The sequence below is a fragment of the Ursus americanus genome, chromosome 3, assembly GCF_024610735.1.
Source record: "Ursus americanus isolate L20-20 chromosome 3, mUrsAme1.1.p, whole genome shotgun sequence".
NCBI classification, from domain to species: domain Eukaryota; kingdom Metazoa; phylum Chordata; class Mammalia; order Carnivora; family Ursidae; genus Ursus; species Ursus americanus.
The window spans coordinates 82,652,744-82,675,157 of record NC_142129.1 but is presented as its reverse complement, the minus strand read 5'-3'; the positions used below and the strand labels follow the sequence as shown (position 1 = coordinate 82,675,157).

At 38.2% G+C, this 22,414-nt stretch overlaps 1 protein-coding gene across 1 annotated transcript in view; it reads left to right on the top strand.

Annotated features, from left to right (window-relative positions):
• Positions 1 to 22,414, top strand: part of CCDC146 (coiled-coil domain containing 146) — a 108,721-nt gene that overhangs the window by 3,685 nt on the left and 82,622 nt on the right. Inside the window, exon 2 of the mRNA XM_045793409.2 lies at positions 12,566 to 12,735. Within this exon, the coding sequence (XP_045649365.1) occupies positions 12,577 to 12,735 (159 nt within the window). The 5' untranslated portion in view covers positions 12,566 to 12,576. The remainder of the gene's footprint in view (positions 1 to 12,565; positions 12,736 to 22,414) is intronic.

The following is a 22,414-nucleotide window of genomic DNA, read 5'->3' as shown; positions in this document are numbered from 1 at the left end:
AGAACAGGAACTTCTGTGTCCATAGAGTTGGGGTGTGTCTCCCTCCTTGTGTGGATTTGTTTGCCTACGTGGAAGCTCTACAAACCCCATACTATTGGGATTTTTACAGAGGCTTCATCACGTAGGCATGATGGATCATTAATTCCATTTTCAGCCCTTCTTTCTTCTTAGGAGCATGGGGGCAGGGCTGAAAATTCCAACCTCCTTATCATGGTTTGTACACTCCAGTGACCAGCCCTCATCCAAGAGCCATCCAAGAGCCCACCCAAATTCACCTCATTAGAACAAAAGACATTTCCATCACACCCAGAAATTACAAGGGTTTCAGGAGCCCTGTGACAGGAGCCAAGGAGAGATCAATATATATGTTTTCTATTATCTCACAGTAATATTAAGTGAAAAGAGTAAAATGCCAAATTGTATGTTTAGTATGATCCCAATTCTGTAATAATAATAATAATTTTAAAATAAAATTGTATTTTAAGATATATTCCATAGAAACAGTTTCAACTTGGTAGCAATGGTTATCTCCAAGTAGTGAGATAATGAATTATTTCATTTTTTGTGTGTTTTCAATAATAAACACATATTACATTTATAATTTAAAAGTTTTAAAAGCACATCTTAAAATATACCGTTTCCTAAAACTAACTCAAATAATGAAAGAGGTGGAGGATTTCTCACTATATAAATGTAAATACCCATGAACATTTTACATTATTTAATAATTGATATTCAATAAATGGACAGCAGAGGGCACGAGAGTGTTTTCAGAAAAATGTTACTTAAACAGAATTCTGGAATTCAGCTTAGGTGAGGGAAGACCAAGGAATTTGCCAACTTTCTCAGTTATAAAATTTTACAATAAGTATATCTTACGACTTTTAATTCTTGTTATGAAATCTTAATAAACTCAATAATCTAATAACTGACAGTACTAAGAAGTATTTAATGAACATGTAGGTAGCCTCCTTTGAAATTATCATTGACATGTGGACAGATTTGATTATTTGTTTCCATGCCCAAAATGTTTGTGATTTTAATGCTGTCAAATTTCCGCACTGTAAGCACCTTGAGAAGCTGCCTATGTTACATATTCTCAAGTACTTTGTATGTTAAAGCAATATGTATTTGTGTGTTTATGTGTGTATCTAAGATAATTTATTGCAACCAGAGTTTACTCATAATAGAAAAATTTTTAAAGCTTACTTTAGACAAGAGTTCTTGTATATGCTAATGCTTAATTCCATTTCTACAAGATAGCAATAGTGTTTCAACCATTCACACAGTTGTAGCATTGAATAGAAATTCCACTTTATATATTTTGAGGCTATACTGTTAGTTATGTATAGGTTCAAGATTAATATTGTTTCCTGATAAATTTCTTTTTTTTCCTTGCATAATAACCCTCTTTATCTCTAGTATTGCTTTCTGTCTTGATATATATTTTTATCTAATAATATTTTCATCCTTTTACTTTAAGCCTGTGACATTATATTTGGGACTTGTGTCTTATAAACAGAAAACAGCAGGATATTTTAAAACCAATTTGAGAATCTGTCTCAACAGGTAAATTAATTCACTTATATTTTTTGTAATTAGTTTTACATTTATATGTATTCTTGCCATCTTACTTTGTGTTTTCTATTAATCTTGCCTTTTTGCTTTTTGGGGGAAGGGTCCTCTTTTTTCTCCATTAATTTAGTCTATATGTTTTTCTTTACCTTTTCCTCCATATAATTTGGAAGGCTATTTTTTTCTTCTAATCATTATCCTTGAATTTTTGGCATACTTACTTGACTTAGCAGAAGCCTAATCAATCAATATCTTCCTCCTCCTCTTGAATAATGAAATTCTTTTACATCAGTCTTCTCCCTTCAGTCTTCCATGTCACTTATTGCCTTGTATATTTTAGTTCCACCTTGTTTTTGAGGTCACACAAGTAGTTATTATTATTATTATTTTTTTTTTTTTTTGAGAGAAAGAGAGAATGTGGAGGTGGGCGGAGCAGAGGGAGAGAGAGAATCGTAAGCAGGCTCCATGCTCAGCGCAGAGCCCGGCACAGGGCTTGATCTCACAACCCCGAGATCATGACCTGAGCCAAAATCAAGAGTCAGTCGCTTAATGGTCTAAGCCATGCATGTGCCCCTATTACTGTTTTTTATATTTTGTGCCCATTTTGTTTTAGCAACATTTACCAATTTATTTGCTCACCTCTTTCCTTCTAGATTTGTTTTTTTTACTGAAGTATATCTTTATATATATTCAATAAGTATCTGAGTTATTTCTTCAGACTTTGTCTGAAATGTTTTTATTTTGCCCTTACTCTTAAATAAGAAGTTAGTTGACAGTTACTGTCTCTCAGTACTTTGAAGGAGTACAGTTTTTGCTAATGAGAAGTCTAAGTCTTCTGTCTAATTTAGTGCCTTTGTAGAGAAACTGCCTTCTCTCTCTGGTTGCTTTTAGATTTTTTTTCCTTTGTTTGGATAGTCTACAGTTTTCACACTTTGTGTAAGTTCAGTTCTTTTTGTTTGCTTTGCTTTGTTTTGAAGTTACTGAGGTATAGTTTACACACAGTACAATTCACCCTTTTTGGGCGGACAGTTCTATGAATTCTGCCAAATGTATGCCAAGATGTAGCCACCATGACAATCAAGGTAGAACTTTTCCATCATTGCCAAAAGTTCCCTCATACCACTTTGTAGTCACTCCTTCTCCCCCAGCACCCAGCCCCTGGCAAACACTGATCTGTTAGCTGTCCCTATACTTTTGCCTTTTCCAGAAACTCCTATGAATGGAATCATACAGTACAAAGCCTTTTGACTTAATATAATATATGTGAGATTCACCCACATTGTTGTATCAATAGTTTATTCATTTTTATTTCCTAGTCTCATTCCATTGTATGAATGTACCACAATCTGTTTATACATCCTAAGTTGATATTTGGGTTGTTTCCAGTTTGAGGTGAATATTAATAAAGCCAATATAAACATTTGTGTACAGTTTTTGAATATATTCTCATTTTCCTTGAATAAATACATATGAATGAATGGCTGGGTCATTTGGTAAATGTATGTTTAACTTCATAAGAAATAAGTAAACTGTTCTCCAAAGGAGCTATATACAATTTTTGCATTCTCACTAGAAATATGTGAGGGTTCCTGTAACTCCACATCCTCACCAACATTTGGTATTGTCACTTTTTAAAAAACACTCTAATAAGTGTGTAGTTGTATCTCTTTGTGATTTTTAATTGCATTTCCCCGATTACTAATGAAGTGAGCATATTTTCACATTCTTATCTGTCATTTGTATATCTTAGGTTAAGTATATGCTCAAATCTTTTGTCCATTTTTTAAATTGGTCTGTTCGATTTCCTATTATTAAGCTATGAGATTTCTTTATATATTCTCAATACCAGTCTTGTGGCAGATACATTGTTTGCATGTATTTTCTTCCCATCTGTGACTTGGCAATAAAAGGAATGAAATATTGATGCCCACAGCAATGTAGATGAACCTTAGAAACCTTATGCTAAATTACAGAAGCCAGAAAAATCTATGATTCTATTTACATAAAATACTGGAAAAGGCAAAACTAGATGTTACCACGTGTTTGGGATGGCAGGCATGGGGAGAGGTGGGGGCACGGATTGTAAAGGCACACAAAGGCAACTTTTGGAGGAATGGTGTCATGAGCACGCTAGGAAGGCACACACATGAGTTGTGTCTTTCCACAATGTCAGCTTTATTCAGTCATAAAGCAAAATCACAATTATAAATCAGGGTCAGGATTCCAAACTCAATGACATTTCCCCATGTGGTTAAACTTGGCTTCTTACATGGCACACAGAGCAGGACAGAAGACAAGCCACACAACAAACAAGATAACAGAAGGGGACAGGAAGTGAACAAACCAAATGCGACGTCAGTCTGTGGGCGTGCAGCTGAGATAAGGCCTCTGTGCGGTCTGGGTCAGCTCCGCACTTACTGCTTCTGATGTTCAAGCAGGGAAGGATCTCGGTTCTGTTCGGAGATCCATCGGGCAGAGCCTTCAGCGGCAGTTGCCTTTTTTAAGTGGGCAGACATAGAGGGGTCAGGTCTGCAGAGTCTGACAGTTTGCTGCCAAAATCCTTTCCTTTTTAAAGGGATTTAATCAGTTTGGGGTCTCTGCAGACGTCCTCAGCAGAGGTCTGCTGACATTGGTCAGCAGGGGTGTCGTCAGCTGACCTTGGTCTCAGCGATATCTCCTAGCTGCGGTACCTTAACTGCTTGCGTCTCATCACTTGACACAGGCCCCTGCTTGACACAGGCTCCTGCTTGACACGAGAGACTCCATTTTGCTCTCTACACATGGGAATGTTTGTGGCAGTGATTACCCAACTGTCAATATTTGTAAAAACTCATCAAATTGTATCTTAAAATTGCAAGTTTTATTGCACATAAATTATATCTCCCTAAGGCTGACTAAAAGAACCCCACTGTAGATGCCACTACACATCTCTCTTCCTCTTAGGCGTGAGACCCAAGTTCAGTGTTACTAGGTAGCATTATGGCTTCAGGATGCTTGTCTGGTCAGTGGTTAGAGTGTGACCTTGCTGACTCCTTTTGAGACGTGCATCCACCTGGGTCTCACACTTGGATCTCCATGCTGGCATCTTCTGAGAATTCTGCATCCCCATCGGGTTCTCAGTTGCATGGGCCACAAAGCTTTCCAAAGCCGTGTCTTCATCACGATATCAAGGGCACTTGGGATGTAGCACTCTCAGCTAGCCCTCAGTACGTCTCCGATGCCACTTTGTGAACTGTCTTAGGCATTCTCTGCCTACTGCTTCAGCACATGCTGGGGTAGTATCCGTGATGGTATGGAGCCTTGCCACTTTACCCACCTCTCACCTGCAAGAAGGGGCACATTATCTCTCCAATGTTCTTGAATGTCTGAATTCCACTATTTCATTTCCTGAGCCTTGTCCTGGGCAGACAAGATGCCTCAGCGGCCTGTGCCAACTCTCCTGGCTCCCCAGCTCAGAGGGGTTTTTTTGGTTGTCGTTTATTTTTATTTTTAACTTCCTCTTCCAATGTAAAGTAGGAAAATTGGACTTGGTAAATATTCTTCTAACCCTATAATGAATGTAAGACCCTTTGCTTTTAGAGGAAGGAAAGAAATTGAGTAAGGGATGCTACCCAAGGGGAGGAAGACTGAAGTGGAGATCTGCCTAGGGCCAGGCCAGGGGAAGCCTGAGAACAGGAAGTACTTATGCAATGAAAAGAAGACGCTATGAAATTTCTAGACATGGGAGAGGGAACCTCGCCTACTTATTGTCTAAAGCTGGCCCTGCCCTGACTAAGAGTTGACACATATTCTTTCAAGGACCCAAATACTTTGCAAATACAAATATTCTGCAGTACCCAATATCCTTAGATGAAAACATCTCATAGTGGGATTTGAAGGTTAGACTTACCAGGACTCTCACACCAGATTCTAAGGATGTATTCTGGGACAAATTCATGTTAGAGGAGACCCAACCTATAGATAAACCATTTGATCCAGTCCCAGGCTGACATCTGTTTATTTGATCCCTGTCAAAATCATTTAAGGCATATTTCTCATGAAACCAAAAACAAACAAACAAACAAACAAACAAACAAAAAGAACCCCGCCACAGACAGTGGTGGGAGGGAGCTAACATTTATTGAAGACTACATGCTGGGTCTGGGCTGAGATTTTGTTTCATTTAATCTTCCCAACAACCCTTAAATCATCTTGCAGTTGAGGAAATAGGCACTTAGAGGTTGCAGAGCTTGCCCAAGGTCACACAGGAAGGGGAGAAATGAGATTCAAGCCTGAACTGATGAACTTCAAAGTATTCATTTCCATTAACCCCTGCTGTCGTCCTGGCAGACTAAGTTAAAGCCACTAATCCTAGTCTTAGATGAAATAGCAGGAGGAAGGGGAGGAGGCGGACAACCACCACAATGACGAAGAAGGGAGGAGCCAGGGCTGCTGTGTTTGGGAAGCAGCAGCGATAGCCCATACTACATGAAGTTCTTTGCTAAGGAAACAGACCTATCTAGACTCACAATGCCTACTGACTAACATGCGGGGAAGAGGAAAGGGGTAAATTAAAGAGCAGGTTTGCAAGGCAATGACCTAATCAGACAGGACATATAGACTAGTGTTGTAATACTATGAATGTGCTTTAGGGTATGTTTTTAAAAATTTAAGGTGGACAGAAGAATTCAAAAAACACGCACGTTTTTGTAGCAAAAGTAAGGGATGGCCTGCAATGTGAAGATTCTAGATTGCACGCAAACAGAGAATCTCTGCTTCACAGACCTTCTGGAAGACCATCAGCTTCAGACCTACTTGAGCATACCAAACCTCCCACAGGATCTGGAACTGTTACTGCTCACTACCAAATTATTTGGTAACCGTTAAGGGAACTGATAGGGCCTCTCAGGCATCCTTTGAATTTCTGAAGCCTGACTGGACTTGCAGAATGACTGTCAATTATTGCGGATATAAGACCAGTGCTTCTTGCCACACTTTGCATATGTGAAAGCTTTCCTTTGGTTTGTAACTATAGCAACAAGTTCTATAGCCCATTGTTTTGGACAGCTCAGTCTTACCACCTCATGGACCGCCTAATAATCACTGTTCTACAAGAATTGTCTTTAATTGACTTACATTGTATTGGCCTGCTCTTTGCTAAAGGGGTCTTAGCTTTACACCTTTGCAGTGACAAAAGTCAAATTCCTTTAGCCTGCTGTATCTTTGATCCTGCTTTCCATTTTTGGAGGCTAAGAGGAAAGGACTTTACCAAGGCCACAGCAAGAGTCCTATATGGTATAGAGGGTCAGGGATTTGGAGCCAGTGGACATGAGTTTGAATAAATACTGCCACTTATTGCTGTGTGATCTTGGGCACATCGCTTATAGTCTCTGACCTTCAATTTCCTTGTCTGTAAAATGGAGATAATAATAGTTATGAACGTGGTTGTTACAAGAATAAAGTGAAATAATATGAAGGAAAACTTCGTTTAAACTGTGAAGGGCTATATAAATGTTGTTATTACTAAGTACAGAGGTGAATGACCCCTGGGCAGGAGTGCCCGCCTGCTGGTGAGCGCAACCAGGAGCATATGTTAGAGACAAGAATCATGTGTGTTTCTATGACAGTCTTCCACGTGGATGGTCTTCCCATCATGACCCTGTATGTTATACCCATTCAGAAATGAGTAATATGGAGCTCATTTTGACTATGTGGGTTTCTGAGGAAAAGAAAAAATAATAAGTTTTAAACAGAAGGTGAATAACTTTTCTTGGGTCTGTGTTTGGGGTTGGAGGGTAGCATGCAAAGCCAGGCAAAAGGACAGTGAAATGAGTTGGGAGAAGGCCTAGAGCTCTATCAGCTTCCTTCCGCCCCAAGGAGGGAGCTTATCCTGTGACGGTCTTTGGTGCGATTGTGGGTGGTGAACAGGCTTCTCATTAATTACACGGGCGTAGAGTTTAAGATTTAACTAATACTGTGAACATTTAGTTTAAGGCTAGATATGCACTTGGAGCTTCCTCTCGAGAGTTTTCTTTTATGTCTATGTGTATGGTATGTATGTATGTTTTTAACCCACACTGTTACTTTAACACTTCAGTTATGAGGCAAATTCTATCTGTACATACTGAACTGCAATGGCTTTATTTTTTCGGTCCAGATTGGAGTCTTTTTGCAGGTCTGTGTTTTTTCTGTTTTCTTTTTTTTTTTTTTTTTGAGAGAGAGAGAGGTTTTTTTTATTTTTTCTTTCCATTTTTTTAGGAACAGAAAGAAGTTGTGGTTTGATTTGTTAGGCTTGTTTTGAATGACAAAGCTTTTCTACCCCCTTCTTAAAAACAGGACCTACCTAAAGTCTGTATCTATATCTTTAAAAAAAATGTTTCAAGTCTAATCATGTCTTTGTATAATAATAATGGGTATTCTGTAATTGTACGTGAATAAAAGATCTACACATGAATAAGTGCAGTGATTGTATCTGTTGCATTTAGGACTCCTGAGCTGGTGGTGTCGGTGGTGATGATGATGTTGGATTAAGAGGATCTGTGGGAACTGTAGGCTGCATGTGGGATCCGCTCCCAATATTCTGAGCCTGTGATATGTGGACGAGAGAGGTCTTTCAGAAAGGGCCTTCAAGGCTGACTTTTAATCTTATCTCTAAAAAAGAATATGCATACAATCACAGAGATACATTGACAGGACTGAGAGGCATTTGTCATGTAACTTTAAATATACCACAATTTTTGAAACCTCATTTTGACATTTCTGTGTTTTTAAATAAGTATAGGAAACTGAAACAAACAAACCAAATAGTTGTCCCAGATGTCTCCCTTCCTCCAACAGGTCCAGCTCTGAGTTACTGTAGAAACAGTCCCGTAACTCACCTAGAGCCACGGGCTGCTGGGGGAGGGAGCATGTGATCATGTTTCCAGGGCAGATAGAAGAGCTAACTTACAAAAAAGAATGCTCAGGTTCAGTGTGGGACCATATCATTTTTGATTTTACGTGATACCCTGCTATCCTAAAATGAGCAAAACTCGTGCTAGTTCAGTGACAAGTAAGATCGAAAGTATGGTTTCCTGCTACATCTTGCTTGAAGCAAGCATTGCCCTTTTATCTTCAGAAAGTCACCATCATTTGTGTATCCTTGCCCCATTCTCTGGTGCACAGACCATTTGGTTTTTGCATGTGCTCCTTATAACCGTCAAGAAAAATTTCCTTAAGAGTTCAAAATCAAAACACAAAATGATGATCACTTCTTTGGTTTTAGAGAAGAGGAAGCAGTGGTTTGTCTTACAACACCAGGCATACCCTGCAATGCTTATTGCTTAATTATTCTTTGTAAGCTTCCTATTTTGGCTTTATCTTTTAACGCCCAAAACAAAGTGTAAATAATAGAGAAGCTCAGAGTTCTTATGGAATAAGACTAAAGCTTTTACCTTCCTTTCTCTTTCACTAGCCTTTTTGCTTTTCTGTGTGAAAGCTCCATACATGTCCTCTCCCTTCTAGAAAGCCTCATAAAACGGTGTCCTCTCTTCTCTGGACTCCTACAGCGTAGCACAGGACAGCCTTAGCTCGGGTCCTCAGCATCTAACCTTCCAACCGCGCTGCTTCTCTGTGGCATTTGCTATGGGAATTGTGCCTACTGGAAATGTGCCGTGCATGGTAACCCTTTTTCTGTGTCCACACTTTCATAGCACCAGTTCCAGTTATATTTATTTTTACATTTTATCTCTGTGATTCTCTGATTAATTTCTACCTTGCTCACCAGTCTGTGAACGCCCCTGAGGCCAGACACCTGGTCCTTGCTTCCCAGTGAATCTATCTCCTACCCATAGCAGAGGGAGCTGACTCACAAACACTAAATTGTCTCCTTGCCTTCAAATTCACACCCTTTCCAAAACATTCCTCTCATTATCACCAACACCTTTACAAGCCCAGATAACTCCTCAATGCAAAAAAAAAAAAAAAAGTAATGGTTTCTAATACCTATAGATTAAAATCTAAATTCCAGGCTACAAGCTGCTTTTAAAGGCTTATCTCAATGTTGGCCGAACAACACTGCTTTTTATTTAGGTTTATTTTACCTTACCTTGTATGATATAGAGCTAGTTATTCCCTGCCTTGATTTCTCTTTATATTGTAACTTGCTTGCCTCTTTGTAAATTACAGCTCTTCATAAAACAACTTAGTAAATATTGGCTTAAGTGACTTAGTATTACGGAGATACACGTCTCTAGAATTACTATACTTGATAGCTATGTTGTTCTTCTCACACCAGGAATTTAGATGTTTCATAAATATTCTCTTGTTTATATCATGTAGACTGAGAATATATTTTATTCTATTTTCTTTATTTATAGCTGTCCGTCCTATTGCCTGCAGCATGGTGATATCGGTATAATCAAGGCTTTGCAATCCTACATTAATGAATCCTTGAATATTTGTTTAATCTGTTAAACTTTACTATCTCCTTAAGCCCTTTCCAACCTGTTATTTAATTAGATTAATTCGTGTTTTAGTTTTAAATTCACATGAGACTTTGCATTTGTCTCTGTTGTGCTTTCTTACTTTCCTACTCACTCTCCCTTTCTTTTCTAAAGGTCAAAGTTCGTCTGATAATGTCTGTCAGAACTCTGTTACAGTGTCTTTTCGTTGCTTCCCAAAGCATAGTGTTTTACCTGATTGAAAATATTTGGAATATTTTCAAGATACTGGAGACTGAAAAACTTCAGCAGACTGAGACATTTGTACAAATTCACCCTTCGTCGCCTAGGGAAGCTGTGCCACATGTTAAGTGCAGTGCTTTGAGAAGATGGCCTGAAATTAAGTTTTGAAAGTTAATGCCATCTCCATTATAAAAATCCCAAGAGCCTTTAAAATATATTTTTAAATAAATATGGGTACTATACTTTGCAAAACTGTGATAGCAGAAAACTGGCAACATTCCATGTGTTTATAATTTGCGGGTTGTTTGACAAGCTTGTGGCATATCCACACAAAGGAGGGCCGTGCAGGTGTGCAGCGGCGCGAGGGTTTTCTCCGTACGGAGTTCCTCGGGGTATGTTATTAAGTCTACATGTGTGGGTTTTCTTCAAAATTATATGGAGGGTGGAGGGGTAAGTGGAAGGGTTCAGATAAAACAAAATTGTCCATGAATTGTTATTTATTGAAGCTGGTGGTACCTGAGGATTCATTATGCCATTCTGTTATTTTTGTTGATATTTGAAATATTTCTTAAAGGAAAAGCTGACATTAACAAGTATGGTCTAATGTTCGGAGGGAAATATTTTTCTGGGATAGTCATTAACAGGTTTTCATCCATGAAATGGTTGAACCGACATATTTTAGCTTATAAACACAAACAAATCTAGATATGTAATCAAACCTTTTCAGCTTCTCAACAATAAACTGTGATTAATTGCCAAAACTGAAGTGTTGTGATACCTTAATAACAACAGGTTCTTTTAAAACACTGCTTTATGGCACTGAAAAAATATGCGGGTATTAAAGGAGTGGGAGTCCAAACAATATCAATGGCTATTAACATCACGTAAAGAAAGACAACCGAATGAAGCCAAAGAGAAAAGAAAAAAAAGAACGACAACCAGACATTTAGTGCCTCCAATGGAGGTACATGCTACCACCTGTGAAGTGTTTTTGCAGCGGGAAGAAGAAAACAAGCTTACATGTAATTTATGTCTGTGGTAGAAAATTAGAGATAGAAGAATGGAAACTAAAAGTCCACAGGTGTGATACCATTTAATTTGTGTCTATTCTTTATGAAACAGAAAAATCAGTTACCGTGACGTGCATTTTAGAGAGGAGGAAAGGAAACTTAATGAATAAATGGCATGCCTATGGCCACTTGACGAATAAATTTAGGAGCCAGAGCCTACCATGCCTTCCAGATTCATATTACAGAACACGCTTTCCATATTAAAAGAACTGGGATCCCATCATCAAGGGGTAGCTAATCTGATAAGATAGACATGAGAGATGATACATGTTCAACAGAAGATCCGGACCTTTAATTTATGACAGTTGGAGTTATCCTCTCTGGCAGGAGAAAAGTCCAAGTTTTCTCTTCTGTTAAGTGCAGATTCCCATGTGTCAGAGATCAAAAGAGCAAAAGATTAGATTGGCTTTTTTTTTAAAAGCAATTGAGTCTTCTTACCAACTCTCTTAGAAGAGCAACTATCCCAATGCCACCAAAAAATGGGCCAGGAGAGACCTTGCAGGCCAAGACAGGTCCTTTTAGAAATTGCTCTGGGTCCACTTGACTATGTGAGCAAATCACTGGGCAGCTCATAGGCTGGCTACATGACTTGTGCAATCATACAGAAAGGCCTGCGCTTGGTTTAATGCCCTAGTGTCACCATCTTGATAGCCTTAATTTTATTCTTGAGCTGATGTTTTGTAAGTGAAGTCTGATGGGACAATTAAGCTTGCACATGGGCAGCAGATATAGGCGAGGTGGCAAGGCAGGGCATACAAGCATAGGCCTGAGCTGTGGCCAGGGGGATCGAGCAATTAGGTGGTTGGGCTGGTGCACGGGTGCATGCCTCAGGCAGTGTCGGCCACCGCAGGGTGTTGGTTTTTAGTTTCCCAAAAATAATTTGAATTAACTTTGTGTTATATTTTAAGGGTGAAAGTTATATTTATTTACCCAATCAGTGAATAGTAATTGAGTGTTAACAATAATGCTCAGTAAACAAAATTAGGTTTCTGCCCTCATGGAGCTTACATTCTAGTTATATCATTTTTTTTCCAATTAATGCAAAAATAGCCTACTTTTTAAAATTAGAATTATTGATTTGAGTGTAGCAATGGAGAGTATCTTTATAACAAATCAGCCTTTATAATAATTTATCTATAGCTAAGTGTACTGACCTAGATTTCATTGGAATATAGCTTACTCCAGTTGCCTTTTGCTTGCTTTTATTATTTTCCACTAGTTTTACTTTATAGGTGAAGATATCCCTAAATAGCTGAATATGGAATGATTTCATTTTAGAATTGTGAAAAATGGAAGACAGTACCACAGACACAGAACAAGAAGGGGAAGAGGAGAAAGATGAAAAGGATCAAGAGAACCCCATTTATGCTGTAGCACCCACAATTAATATCCAAGATGAACGGTGTGTTGATTTATCTACAACTCCAGCTTTCATTTGTCTGCAAGAGGTATGTTTCTCTTTGTGTATTACTATACTAAAACCTGAGTCATGATCTACTTAAAAATCAGGTGAAGGTAATATTATTATCAAAGTGATTTATCACATGTAACCTGTAGGTAATATACACAGTTTGAAGCACATTAAAATAAAACAATCCATACCTTCTCTTCCAAAGTCTTATCATACCATCCAGGACTAACGTAGTGGTGTAAGTTCTGACACTTCTATAGCATAATAAATATTTGCATATATGTGGTCAACTAAGTAGATTCCATAGGTCGGTAAATGAAATAAAAGAGCAAATTTCTTTCATTATTGAATATACTACATTTACATCCATAAAATGAAGATAGAAGATCTTAACATACAATGATAGAAAAATCAACACTTACCTAACTAAATGTAGCTAGAGCAGTAGAGCGTCAAAATACACTGCTTCCTATTAGCAGAGAAGAAAAAAAAGGAAGCGTGATTTTTGTCTGAGTTTTGTCTTATTGTCTAATTTAAAAAAAAAACAAGATGAACATTTAGGAAATGTCCATATATGAGGAGAGTTTCTTCTTTATTTTTATTTTTTAAGATTTTATTTATTTATTTATTTGACAGAGAGAGCGAGAGCACAAGTAGGGGGAACAACAGAGGGAGAGGGAGAGCAGGCTCCCTGCCGAGCAGGGAGTCTGACAGCAGGGCTCAATCCCAGGACTCTGGCATCATGAACTGAGCTGAAGGCGGACGCTTAACCATCTGAGCCACCCAGGCGCCCCAAGAGTTTCTTTTTTAAATAATAACTGACAACATAAGCAACTGTTACCTTGTCACGCTTGAGATATACTTCAGAAAGTGTTTAGAGGACATCTGAAGTCTGGACTATTAACTTTATGCAAATGTAACTGAATAAAACCTCTAAGTAAGTTTATAGTCATAATAAAAATAAGCTTAGGGGCGTGTGGGTGGCTAGTCAGTTGACCGTCCAGCTCTTGGTTTTGGCTCAGCTCATGATCTCAGGGTCATGGGATCGAGCCCCGCCATGGGTCACACTCAGTAGGGAGTCTGCTTGGGATTCTCTCCGTCTCCCTCTGCCCCTCCCCTGCTCTCTCTCTCTCAAATAAATAAATCTTTTAAAAAATTAAAATTAAAATAAGCTTAAGAAATCTTAGAACAATATCAGAGTTTATTCAAAACCAAAAAACAGAGCCAAATCCCCACCCAAATATTTTGTTGGTATAAATATATGAAACAATTGCTGCCACTGCTGTTGAATTTTTATTTTATATATACAACATCATAACAGGAACGCAAGATATCAACTTGTCCTGTTACTGGTGGTGTTAATTTTGATCACTTGGTTAAGGCAGTGACTTCTACCAGGTTTCTCCTCTGTGAAGTTGTTATTTTTCTGTTTGAAATTAATAAGCACCTATGGGGAGATACTCTGAGACTGAGATTTAAGTATCCTATTCCTCCTAAAATTTTCACTCATTAGTTTTACATCTCTTGATGATAAGTGCCCAAATTGGTTATTATTATGATGGTTGCCAAATGATGATTGTCTAATTCCATTATTCCTTCTACATTTGTTGGTTGGATTCCTACTGTAAGGAAGAACCTTCTTTATTTCTATCTACTTTTTTCCTATCTATCTATCATCTATCTATCTATCTATCTATCTATCTATCATCTATACCTATGAGTTCTTTTTCTATTCAATGGGTTATAATTCATTACCGGCATTATTTGCTTTGATGTTTCAATTTCCCCTGATTTGGCCATCATACACCTCTTCAAGAAGACTCCCTTGTCCTTTTGACATGACTCTTTGATTCTTTGTGTAATTCTTTACTTTCTGTCATAAGAATGTGTTCCAGACTCATCTTGCATTTTCTTTGCTCCAACCCTGGAATTCTCAAAATTTCTCAAAGGATTCCTGGTTCCTTTTAGTGGAGAATGATATATTTGCAAACTTAAACCTCAATGCTGGGTATGCTCATGGATACTGGTCGTCATTGCTTCTAAGTCCTCTCAGCAGACAGAGCTAGGCAACAGATGCATGAATATATTTATCCACAAATTTATATCTATTTCTTTATCTATATTTATATATTTAAAGCCATGAATCCACACTAGTCTTAATATTTTTAAGTAACCAGCGTTCTCTATTTCTGCTAAAATCCACCATATGTCCAACTTTTTGCAATAGAATTTCTGCTTTTATACCACTACCCTTAACAATTCTATCAAATAAAAAATAAGGCTAAACTAGAGTTCATTTCTACTAAATGTGATGCTAATAATAAAAATTATAGTCAAGTTTTTTAATGCATAGATAAAGAAACATGAAAGGTTTGTTTTGTAAAGTCAAAGGAGAGCCTAGGACAACTTCTGCAAATTGATGTTCAATGTGGCAATTTATTAAATATCTCAAGAATTTCTCAGTACACATGTATGCATCAATTGCAGTTATTAATCATTGGGTATGACCAGCCCCTAAGATATCCACCTTAGATTATAGCATCAAAGAACTGTTTCATCTACCCTTTTGAGTAGAGTAAAACTACATCAGTAATGAAATCAGTCATTTCCCTGCATGACAGCTGTTCCTCAAGCCAACAAAAACTTGCAGAATGATTATTGGTGTCAAACAACTTTATTTCCATCAGAGACACCACTGAAATTGTTCCTACTGGCATCTATAGCTTTATTTGCTAATTCTTTCAACATTCCTCAAGATTTATGAGTCTTGACAAATTTTTTTACCTATTTTATATAAGCTTCCGTCCTTTGGTTATCTAAACAGAAGCTTCATCTCCAGAATAGAGTTCAGATGGCAACTGAAAGAAAGCAGTCAGAAATCCACCTCCAAAGGTCCTGATGCTTGGCATCACATCGAAAAAGCCAGAAGCCGCTTACAGGATTTATTGTTATTAATGCTAGTCACACAACTGGCCCACACTACCAAAACATCATGGCATCGTCTCATTTAACATTGCCTGTGGAATATATTCAGTATGGTATTCATGGCACTGTGTGATTTGGGCCCAAGCCATGTGTGCCATCTAATAATTCACTTAGCCTCTCATGACCTTCTGTTTGTGGTGCACTCCTTCGCAGGGACTCTCCCACATTCAGATGCCTAGGAGACTGGCACATATTCACAAAGCATGATGCGAGGTTATGGCTGTCCAGAAATACTCCCAGTCACACTGCACCTTGAAAGACTGTGCCATTCACATTAAAAGAAATCAAATCGAACACTTGTATAGGCCATACTTTGCAACCCCTGCCTCTATTCCTCACCTTTTAGAATCTGGCTCAATTCCCATGTCCTTGGAGAAATTTTGCCAGTGTTTTCTACAACCTCTCAACTGTTTGAGCGTTCGTAGGCTATACCTGCCACCTGTTACTAGGTCATTAACAGATATTTATTGAGTATCTTCTTCTCGTATCATATTTTGCATGGAAAATTTAGAATTCTGCACTGACACTGTGATTGTATTAATCAATAAGACCTAACAGGGCGGGAACTACACTGTGTTAATTCACACTTTGGGATGAATGCTCCAAGTGGTGCTTGGGAACTAAGCCACACGGTTCCCAGCAGTGGACTGTGGGGGTTAATGCTGGACGTCTGCTCCCCGACTCTGCCATTGCTGCCTACCTGTGAGGCCTGAGGCTCCATAGATTTTTCTTGTCTTATTGAAAATTTGATGGTGCTCAATTTTATTTTTATTTAAAAATTTTTTGTTATCAAAAAAATATTTTTTGTTATATAACATAGATACAGTGATGCTCACAAATAGTGTGTAGCTTGGTGAATGTTCCCACGTTCCTATAACCGACACGTTCAGAACCACATTCATCATTCTTCTCCCAATCTGAATTCTCCTCCTGTGCTCTTTGTCAGTTTGAGAGTTAAATTTCTCCTTTCAATAGCTCTTGAATTTGTCTGTTCTCCATTCCTGCCATATTCCCACTCAGATCAAGATGTTTCCTGCAACCCGGAGGTGTCCCTTGAGACTCTTCCCAGTCATTGCTCCCACCGAAGTTAACCACAGTTCTGATTTATCACTACACATTAGTTTTGCCTCTTCTTAGATATCACATAGATGGGATCATACAGTATGTGTTTCTTTGTGTCTGGCTTCTTTTGCTCACCATTACGTCTTTGAAAGTCATCACAGCATTGTGTGTGGCAGTCATTGTTTTTTACTGCTGTATAGTGTCCTTATATGTAATTATGCCATAATTTGTCCATTCTATTCTGTTTAGAGATTGGGGTTGTTTCCTGTTTTGGATTATAAATAAAGTTCCATGATCATTCTTACGCATCCCTTTTACTTATGAATTCATTTATTTGAGTGTATATGTAGGAGCGGGATTACTGTCTCATAGTCCAGGTTTATGTTCAGCTTTAGTAGATAACTTCCAATAGCTTTCCAAAAAGATTATACCAACATACGCTCTGATGGGCCATATATTAACTCTTGTCCAATACAGTGACAAGGATTATGTATTGTTTTATTTACACTATACAGTACCTGGCTGTGAACCTGGAAGGTGCAATCAGAGTTATCAGAATTGAATGGAAGGAACAATCACTGTGGGAATGAGATGATCTAGAAAAAGCTTTTTGGAAGAGTAGGACAAGAGAGGAGATATTTCAGCCATATCCATGGTGTCCACTAGGAACCTACTTCTCTGTCCTTAAGCTTTGCTGACACCCATACACGCATGTACGGGAATATCTTTACCAGATGACCCTTAAGTACCTCAAGCTAAACGTGCTCAGAACTAAATCCATTCTTCTCCTGAACTTTTGTCCTGTATTCTATTGGTTGATTCTCTTAAATACCTATTGAATTTGTCTCTGTTCTGTTCCTGCCATATCGCCAATCAGAATGCCATTTCGGGGATCAAGATAAGATGTAAGGAGAGGCCGAACCAAGGCAGTGGCAATGGGGAAAGGGACAGAATACATGTGGGAGAGATACTAAGGAAATAGGAAACGCTGGACTTCTAGTCCGAATGGACAGGGAGGAGGGAGTGAGGAAGAGGAAAGAGTCTGGACTGATGCTTGGATTTCTGACTCAGAAAAGTGGCCAGATTATGGTATTCTAAGTGACAGAGAATTCAGAAGAAGCAATGGGTTTGAGAGGAACGTCCAATGTGCTGATCTTGAGTTTCCCAGGGAAGTCCTTGGGCTGGATAAACGGACATAGAAGGTTCTCACTAGTATTCAGATTGCTTTCTGAAAGTTTTGCAGACTGCTTTTTATGTAGATTTAACAACACCTTCTACCACTGTGTGTTTTATAAAAAGATGTTGCCATCATTTACTTAATTTCCTGCTTCTCTGGAATATTCACATATTCAAAGATACCTTCTTGTTCTTTACACATTTCATTCTCTCAAGGCTGGTAACAGATTAAATAACTTTAGGAATTTTTTAATAAAAATGTTTGATTAGTTACTGAAAATATTGGTGATTTTCTGGCGCTACTAAAGCTTCCTTCATTTTCTAGGTTTGACCTCCTATAGGTACTGATGAGTTTCTTGGGTTAATCTGTAATGAAATTTAAAATGTTTTTCAAGAGTGAAAATGATTTCTTTTTCTTTCATACATGATTAATCAAGCAACTGGTTACAAAGGTGAAAATATAAGATCCTCACCCTCAAGGAGCTGACAGTCAATGTAGTTTAAGTGTGTAATTTAATTCCCATAGTGATTCCATAAGGAATAGGAATTTTAAGATATTATTTTTATCTTTGTCACATTTCATCTGACATTCTTCACTGGACATTCATACATTTAAACACTACTATTTTAGGATTTTACAAATTGAGTTTTTAAGTAAACTGTATATTAAAAGGAAAAAATAAAGGTAAATATTTAATGTTCTATTTAAGTATTTCCCCTTAGCTTCTCTATCCGTTTCTTAGTTATCACACTTCATTAATAGCTGTATGTGGAGAATACACATTAAAAAAACTACTAAATCTCTTTTTAAAATCTTTCTACAAGTCTTGCTATTGTTGGACTGTTTTCACTTGTCCTTTAGACATCCAGGCAGCCTTGCAAGAGTAATTTTTCAAGATTTTTTTTGGCTGTCAAGAAACTTTAAACAGACTGATAATTTATTAAACAATACATAAGTTCCATGTTGCCCATAAAGTTTTTTGGATTTTGGTGTTTTTGGATTTTTTTTTTTTTTAACTCTGACAGTAAGGTGGAAATTTAAAAATCTTTCCAGTATGGAAAAAGACTTTGGGACATGCTTGGAATGCACTTAAACATTTGTGATTTTGACACGGCTAATATCTATTTACAAAGATTAAAAAGGTTTATAATAGGATTATAAGAATACAAACCGCATTCCACTTTGCAAAGTAGATTAACACCCCTAAATTCAATCAGTAAAATCGTACACCACAGAAGAGTCTGGGGGGGAGAGAAAAGAAAGTTCCATGTTAGGATATCCTTATACTTGGCACTTCTGAAATGAAAAACATGAAGGTTGATTCTGGCCAGGAATCCAGGGTGTTGTCAGGAAAACTCTGCTATCTGAACATGTGATCAGTGGCAAGTGGGAGTCAGAAGAGACTTGAAAGTCAGGGACAGAGAAGAATTGATCTTTGCTCTGTCTCCTGAGATGATCTTCTTTACTCATTCTAAGATCTTCACTGAGCATCGAGCACATGTCGGACTCAGGGCTGGGAATCAGCAGAAAATGTCATGAAGACCCTACCCCCAAGCAGCGCATCTGTCCCTTCCTCTGTGTGGTTAATTGTCCTTAATTTCCCTTTCTTTTTTTTTGATTCTTTTACAGACATAATGAGGACCTAGTTTGTGTATGTGCGTGTGCCTGTGTTTATTTTTCTTTATATATTTAATGAAATTTAATTTCCTCTGTATTTTTCATTGATTCTTCAGCTAAACTGTTATAGTAAGTTGGTTAAATACTAAAAATAATAATCTGAAGGGGCTCTTGGGTGCTCAGTCGGTTAAGCCTCTGCCTCTTGATCTCAGCTCAGGTCTTGATCTCCGGGTTATGAGTTCAAGCCCCATGTTGGAGCCTACTTAAAAAAAAAATCGAAATTCAGACGGCTGTTTTTTTAATTGTCACTGTGAACAGATGTTGCTTTTTAAAATAAGGATTAGGAAGAAATACTTAATCGTATTATTTTTTCCTTTGAGAAATTTCTTGAGAGAAAAAGTAAGTTGACTTTTGACAGCTTGTGGCTCTCAGTAGAGAACATGCATTTTGTGAAACAGTACCTTCAGTAACCCAAAAATTATTTGAATGTACATTTGCCCTTGAACATGGGGATTAGGGGTGCCAAACCCCCTGCACAGTTGAAAGTCCACATATAACTTTAGACTCCCCCCGCACCCCACCCCGGAACTTACTACTAAAAGCCTACTCTTGGCCGTACTAATAACATAATAGTAGATAAACACATGTTTTTCATGTTATACTTATTATACACTGTATTCTTACAATAAAGTAAGCTAAAGAAAAAGAATGTTATTAAGAAAATCATAAGGAAGAAGAAAACACATTTATAGTACTGTACTGTGTTTATTGAAAAAAAACCACATATAAGTGGACCCATGCAGTTCAAACTGGTGTTGTTCCATCTGTGCTGTAGGATGTGACAGGATTTCTTTCCATTTTAAGACTGAATAATATTCCATTGTATGTATATACCACATTTTGTTTATCCATTCATCTGTCTATGGACCTTTGGGTGATTTCCACCTGTTGGCTATTATTTGCTATGAACAGGGTGTACAAATAGCTCTTTAAGATCCTCCTTTTCAGTTCTTTTGAGTGTATACCCACACGTAGAATTGCCAGATCGTGAATTTGTATATTCTGAAATGTCATTGTTATTGCTAAAGTGCTCTCTATCGAGGTTGTAATAATTTATGTTCCCAGAACAATAATAAATGTGACTTTACTCATACTAGCCCTATGCATGATCTAACCATTTGACCTTTGCCACTCTGATGGAAGGAAAATATTATCTCATCATAGTTTTTATTTACACTTTCCGTAAAATGCATGGAGTGGAGCTTCTTTTCATATGTTTAAGACCGTTTTAAAAATATAGTGTATTAATAGAAGATGTCATGTATAGGAAGGCAAACAGATCAGGAGACGGTTGCCATTGGAATGACAGTTTATTAATCACAGTTCCTAAGAAAAGGGGGCATGTGGTACAATGATGGGAACATGGGGAAGCACTGGGAGCAGTCAGGAGGCAGAGGGAGAAGGAGGAACTGGGCAAGAGCCTCGATTGTGATTTTCTTGGGAAGGAATGGGTGAAGCATGGTAGGCGGGCTTGGGATTGGTTAGTAGGAATAAGTTCAGTGAGCTCTGGGGCATAGGGGCTGTCCCTAGTGATCTGGTACTTGGCTCTGGAGTGATTAGGGTAAGTGTATAGCGCTCGAATGTGAGAGCCTAATAAGGAGAGTGTTGAGAGTGTGGACTCTGGATTGGTTGGTTTGCATTTGAGGAGTGTACCTCCAGGAGGAGGACTCCTTTCAAAGTGGGGGAGGGGGAGAGTGAGGGAGGCTGGAGGCCAAGGCAAGGTGACTCAGGTGTATGATCAAGTTGTCTAGAATAAGCTGTATCCGGCCCGCATAGGCACACAGAGCAGACATGAAAGCATCAACTCTACGGAAGCTAGAAGCATGGTTAATACAAAGACCCACTTGTAACTTCTTTTTTTTGTGAATTCTGTTCACATATTTTTTTCCATTTTTCTATTGTGTAGTTTTTTTCTTATAGACTCACAGAAAGTCTTTATACATTTAGAAAGTAGGCCTTTGTGTATAACACACATTGCAAAATCTCTCAGTTTGTTGGATTTCTTTTGCGTTTGCTTAAGGTGGTTTTTCTTGATGTGGAAATTTGTTTTTTATTGTGCTTTTCTTTTATAGCTTCAGATTCTGTGTCATACTTTAAGAAGACCTTTGTTACTCTGAGATCTTAAATGTGTTTCCTGTATACATCGATAGTTTGATAGTTTGAGTCAACGTAGTGTAACCTTTGTTACATCCGGCATTTATGTTGATGTAAGGGCAAACAGAAAGGAGGTGCCAGCAGCAAGCTTAGAACCTTATGCCAAGTCCAATATCTTCTGAGCAAAAGTTCTTTATGTTATTCCCAGCCCCCCCCCCCCCCGCCGATTCCCAAAAGAGGCAAACAGGCACACCGGGGTGCATCCAAGATATGAAATAAAGGGGTACAAGAATTATCTGACATCAAACCTCAGATTAAAAAGATAGAGGCTTTGCTGTCTGAAAAGACGCCATCTAAGAAAGGACAGGCTCAAAATACCTTAAATCTCAGTGGCTTGGAAAGAAAATCTCTGATGGGCTGGGGTGGGGGAATGGTGCCGGTAAAATGGGTCTTAGTTCTAGCTCCGCATGTACTAGCCACACAACCTCGAGCAAGTCCTTCCGGTTCTCTGAGTCTCATTTTACACCAAGAGTGCACTTCTCAGCTTATTATCCGTCAGAGGTACCTCAATGTCTACCATGGTGGTTTTCACCCTGTTTTAAAACTGCTTCTATCACTTTTTTCCAGTGGGAATCTTACACAGAAGCATAGTAGGTAAAACAGATTTGGATGTGGTGGTTGCAAAGGTGAAGGATATAGAGGGGTGCGCTCTGGTGCGTTC